Source organism: Lactuca sativa, chromosome 8 (assembly GCF_002870075.4).
Source record: "Lactuca sativa cultivar Salinas chromosome 8, Lsat_Salinas_v11, whole genome shotgun sequence".
Taxonomy (NCBI): Eukaryota; Viridiplantae; Streptophyta; class Magnoliopsida; order Asterales; family Asteraceae; genus Lactuca; species Lactuca sativa.
Window position 1 is genome coordinate 3,697,231 of NC_056630.2, and position 6,315 is coordinate 3,703,545.

The 6,315-nt window shown below is 38.0% G+C and overlaps 1 protein-coding gene across 1 annotated transcript; it reads right to left on the minus strand.

The window, feature by feature from the left end:
- Positions 1-4,237: 4,237 nt before the first annotated feature.
- On the minus strand, positions 4,238-4,759 carry LOC128127633 (uncharacterized). Its single transcript, XM_052766284.1, has one exon. It carries the CDS (start codon positions 4,757-4,759, stop codon positions 4,238-4,240), a length of 522 nt encoding a protein of 173 aa, XP_052622244.1.
- Between the last annotated feature and the right edge of the window lie 1,556 nt (positions 4,760-6,315).

The following is a 6,315-nucleotide window of genomic DNA, read 5'->3' on the forward strand; positions in this document are numbered from 1 at the left end:
TACATATAAAGAACACTAAAATCCGAGTTATAACGAATAAGTTATGACCAATCAAAAATTCACGGCGAGAACCGGCAACGCTGGTAGACGTAAAACGCAAAGTTTCGATACAATAAATTTTAGCCTGAGGTATCTAAACGAAAGTCGTAGATTACGTTAAACCGTGATCATGCATAAAAAGAACGCCCAAATCTGACTTCGTATAAGGAAGTTATGATTTTCCGAAGTTCCTAACCTAGCAGTAGACAACTAAAAACTCGAAACAGAGATCGAGCGATATTTAGCCGACACAACCTAAACGAAAGTTGGAGAGCCCGACAATAGGAGTATAACAATAAAAAGCCTGACGAAAATGGATGTCGGATAAAGAAGTTACGGATTTTTAACGAAGTTATCGTGTCCCGACCTATTATTTAAAATATAATTAAAAATAAAGTGAAAATTAGCCGACGGAGTCTAAATGAAAGTTGTAGAGTATTTTCTCACCTTCGCGTGGATATAAAGAACGTCAAAAACGGAGCTCGTATGCGAAAGTTACGCATTTTTGAAGTTCTTGGCACGCACTTCAAAGTCTTATCCGAAGGAGTACGCCCTGCGTACCCTCGTACGCCCCGCGTACTCGGATACAAGGCTCCGGATCAACCACGTCGACTAGAACTTCGCCCGAGGATGCGGTAAGCAGTGACGCAAACGTACGCCCCGCGTACCGAGGACCTCCAGCCTCTATAAATAGATTGCGAGGGTGCCGGCCATTTTCACACAAATGCTTCAATTCTCTCTCATTTTTCGCCTCGTTTTTCGTGCCGACAACATCCCGACTTCCCGGTTTCATATCCAAGCCCCGACGAAAGTCCGAAGCCCCGAGATTCCCGAAAATCTCGCCACTCTCCGGTCGAGGTGCCGCCCGGGAAAATCTCGTTTTCTTCAAATCACGCACTTTCTTCGGTGAGTTCATACCCCTACAATCTACATTTTAAATGTGTTATCAATATTGTTTTAATATATACTTTTGAGGGGGGGAATGCAAGTAAACACACGATTATTATCATGTGTAACTCAAAGATTCACTAAATACTCATTTTTATCAAGTAAATCATATGTGATTCACAACCATTATGTGGAATTTTTCATACGGAAAACATAACACGATATTGATATATATATATCGAAATTAAATATGTTGTTATACGTATACGAATCAAACAGTTTATTTATATCTCGAGTTTAAGTGTTCATTATGTCACCACAAAAAGTTACACATTTCATAACAAGTGAGCATTACACTAGGGTTACTATACAAACGAAACGAACTTTTGGAAAAAAACTATAATAGTTTACGACAAACATTTATACATGTTAAAAACTCTTTATCAAACTGTCTTACATACTTTATGATTCTTTTCAAACGCTGTTAGAATCATGTTACTAACAAAGGTCTTCCTATATTCAAAACTGTTCTTATCAAACAAACTGCTTTCAAATCATTTTATAAACTGACATCAAGTCATCAATTCTTATTTATTAAACTGGCTTTACAAAACTTCTTTTATATTTTTGTGCTCATCTATATATGTATACTTATATAAGTAATGTTTGAAGGACTTAGGACGGCTAGCTCGCTTTATTTCCTTTTCCTCGTTGGGATGTGGCCTTAGGGCATCGGTTATTCGTCCGAATGTCGTCTAAATATTAGTTATAAATATATGTACATATATAGACATAAAAGTTTCCGTCAGTTCGTTCAGTACCTTTAAGTGGCAAAAGCATATTTCGAATTATACACGCACATTATCAATAACTATAATAGGTATAGTTAAGACATACTATTTACCATTCCAAGTACCAGGAATCATACAAGACGTAGTCTATTCATGATTCAATACAAATACATTACATACTATGCAAAGAGGTACAATTACATACAATTACAAAAGCATACAACTTCGAGACATACCATTTCAAGGAATACAATTAGATGAGAAAGTATACTAGATATTCATAACGTTTTATACTATAAGTACCATATCAAGAAGGTATTTTCATACAAAAACAAATGGACATTTTCATACGTAAATCAGTTTTTATACTAGGTTGTGAGACAGCTTCACGTACGTTCGAGTATGCATTATTAAGTCCTGTACTATATACCATAATCCCTTGTAGGGGGAGCGTGATACTTGTGTATAGATCTATACGGGATTGACAATCCCACACCTAAGCTGTTAGCTACAGCTAGGCCGGCAGGCCTGGGGTGACAAATGTCATAACAGTTCCAACGCCTGAAGAACGTTGTTACAGGCCATCAGTGTCATTAGCATGGTTATAAAACTCACATGGAGTATTAAAAACACATTGATTTACGGAGTTTTCATATATCTTAGCAATTACAACTGTACACAAATCTACTATTTTAGACATGAAAAACATTATGGTAGTTTCATTTTGGGACTTTTAATGTACCATCTACTTACGAACAAATATTGGATTTCTGAAACAAACATTCAAAACAGTCGAGCCTTGGTAGAAGACTACATTTTATACTAGTAGAAAATATGGGATTTTCTAGGAGTTTCAAACGTTTACAATTACTTACAAACATATTCGTTGGTACAAACATTCTTTCAAACGATTACAAGTCTTTCTTTACAGCTTTACAAATCAAAGTCACCTAAATACTTATGAACTCACCAGCATTATTGCTGATACTCGCTTTCAAAATAACTTGTATTCCCAGGATACAGATAGACAGGTACGACTACCAGATTCTGTGAAGACGGAGAAATCAAGACTCGTCTATTATTTTTGAATATTCATTTTGTATACTATGAAAGAACTCAAATGTAATCAAAATTATACTATTAATGCAATGGATGATGTTGTTGCTTTGTTTACTACTTTGCATTGTTGTGATACATTACATGACGTCCTCCGCCCCAGAACGTTTCCGCCGTTCTCGGTTTTGGGGTGTGACATCATGGAAGTTGCGCGGAAGCTATAGGAGGTATTATCATATCAGCGCAGTAAGGGATTTGATTCAGGGAGGAAACAGGATGAGTTTCCATCAGTGCAATTTGATAGAAGTAGCGCCAGTTGGACAAAGGATAGCGGGTTAATATTGGGTCAGGACCCGGTGATTTATAATGGTATCCAGTTTTCGCATGCGGCGAATGAATGCATAAGACGGAAGTATGGTAGTATCATCAGGTAGTACTTAGTTGATGAGTGTTGTCATCAGAAAAAAGAAGTCGGCGGCTGGCTTGAGGGAGTTTTCAGGACCCTGTAGGGGAAGAGATGGATTTTATAGGGATTCGATAGTAGTGTTTGAAGGAATCTGGGCTGTGTCAGATCAGTGGATGCATTGTGGGGGTATCATCCAGAATTGTGTGCTGCAGCAGGCTTCGAGGACGAAGCCTAATTTAAGTGGGGGAGAATTGTAACACCCCAAGTTCAGAAGCAAGAGTTCAAGGGTGTAAAGTGTTATTAGAAGGATGGACTCGACGAGTTGGATCTATGACTCGTCGAGTCGGAGCGTGTGAAGAGCACGTGATAAGTGGCCTGACTCGCTGAGTCGGCGGCTGGACTCGACGAGTCAGTGCTGGAAGAGGAAAACCCTAATCTTAGGGTTTGCACCCTATTTAAAGGACTTAATGTCCTCCCCTCAGCCCCCTTACTGCCCTTTGAGATCCAGAAATCCTAAAATCATGAGTGAGAGTCCTTGAAAGAAATTTGGAGCTTAGATAAGTGATTTTGTGAAGAGATCTTGAATACAGAAAACCCACCATGCAACATTATCATCCTGCACATAAAATGCTTCAGAAATCACAGAAATATAATTTTGAATATATTTAGAATTCTGCATGAATACAGAAATCTGACCTTGTTGCTTCTCTGGATCCTTGGATCCACTTGGTCCTGCACCATCCTTATTCACTTTACGCAAACGACGATCTTTCTTGAAGTGACCCGGTTTGTTACAATTCCAACACACCACTTTAGCCTTCTTGTTGGAAGACTTGTCATCCTTTCCTTTAAACTTCCTTTTTCCATTAGACTTCTTTTGATTCTTTGATCCTTCTCCATCCACCATGTTCACAAAAGAGGAACCAACTTGGTTCTTGCCTTTGGGATTGTTATCAAGTTCTTGAGTCCTTAAGGACTCTTCAATCCGTAAATGGCTTCCAAGTTGAGTCAAAGTTAATTCCTCTTTGTTATATTTCAGATTGTGTTTAAAATCCTTCTAGGAAGGGGGCAGTTTGTCAATAATCACAGCCACAGAAATGGCTTCATCCATTTTCAGATTGTGTTGAGCAAACTGTCCCAGGATCCTTAATATTTCATGGAATTGTTCCATAACAGGCCTAGAATCAATCATTTTGTAACCCATAAAGTTACTGACAAGAAACTTCTTACTAGAAGCATCTTCAGCCATGTATTTGGATTCAAGAGAATCCCACAGTTCTTTTGTAGATTCAAAAGTTTGATAGATATCAAAAAGAGAGTCAGACATACCATTGAGAATATGACCACGACATATGTAATCATCATTTTCCCACTTTGATCTCCTTCTTGTTGCCTCCAAAGGTTCATCTTCAACAGATTCTGGTAAGACTGGCATGGGTGTACTCAGAACATATACCACTTTCAGAGTGGTAAGGAGAAAGTGCATCTTCTTCTGCCATCTACGAAAATCTTGCCCTTCAAACTTATTCAATTTGTCAAACTTGCTTGTCATATCCTTCACAGAATCGCCACTTGCCATGATCACAGAATATTTCGATTTATGTTAGAAATTTGGGTGTAGAAAGGCTTGGAAATTTTGAGAATTGTGATTATCACTTTCAAATCGAAGTATTTGGTGGTACTCCCAAATCTTCAATTGGATAAGACTCAGAGAGACAAGAACCGAGAATGTTTGATGATATTTTCGTATGTACCAGAAAATGAGACCAAAACCAACTTTAATATCTTTGTCTGAAAACTGTCATATGACAGTTATAAACTGTCATAAAACCATAAAAACTGTCATAAAAACGGATATATGGATAAGGGTCAAACCAATGGTCAATTATCTGAAAAATCAATTTTCGATCCCAGCCAGGGGCTCTGCCCCTTGGACCTCGCTAGGGGCTGCCGCCCCTTGGACCCCGCTCCCAGGGGCGCTGCCCCCAGACCCCCGTTCGTTCAGGGGCTTCGCCCCTAAATGACAGTGTACTTTGAAACTTGATCAAACTCAAACAAGTGTGTACTCCACACCTTCCTTACTTGTTTAATATTTATCAAGATCATTTTTGGTCAACAAAAAGTAATCTCATTACACTTAAATAACATTGATGATCGAAATCACCAACAAACCTCCCCCATTTAAGTGTAATCTTGATTAACTTAAAATGAAACATAACAACAACAAAATCGATGCATAAATGAAATGTCGTGATGATTGAATTTCACATTAGTATATTATTCATTCCAAATATCCGAATATTAGGGTGTCACTGCGGATTGAACCCTTTCTATTCATAGTGAATACATGAAGATAATACACACAACAATTTACATTCTCATAAGTTCTAACTTGACACTATATTTTACTAGCTTGTGTCCCATCCTTCAATAAGTATATCAAAGTCAAGTCCCAACTTCTTGAAGCAGCTAAACTTCATACTTATATAGGTAGTTCTTTTGTTCTTGCACCTGCAAATGCAATTTTTCAAAGAACTATTAAGAAATAAAACTTCAACCTTCTTAACTTGCAGTACTGAACACATACCTTGGGATGATGATAAAATGTGTTCCAATCTTCAAATATCAAGCTTTCCACATTGAATTCAGCATCTAATATTACATTAGATGGGAATTGGGTATCTCAATATAAAAGATTTTAAGTGGACTTCAAACCCATCCCTACAGCCGCCTTGTGCACAAGATTTCTTGCTAACCCTTTGGTTAGATGATCGGCCAAATTCAACTGAGTTCTTACAAACTCCACAGATATCACACCAGTCATGATGAGCTCACGAATCATGCTATGTCTAACACCTAAATGTCTAGACTTTCCATTGTATACTTCATTATAAGCCTTAGCCAAAGTTACAGCACTATCACATCTGATAGAAATGGTAGATATCGGTTTGGGCCATAATGGAATTTCATAAATCAAATTCCTTAGCCACTCAGCTTCTTTACCAGCAGCAGACAATGCAACAAACTCAGATTCCATGGTTGAGTTAGTAATACAAGTCTGTTTCTTGGATGCCCAAGAAATGGCACCTCCTCCAAGAAGAAACACCCAACCACTAGTAGAAGAGTGATCCTCTA

Excerpts from the sequence above, each read along its gene's own strand:
- LOC128127633 (XM_052766284.1), bottom strand. The coding sequence starts at position 4,759 with ATGGCAAGTGGCGATTCTGTGAAGGATATGACAAGCAAGTTTGACAAA.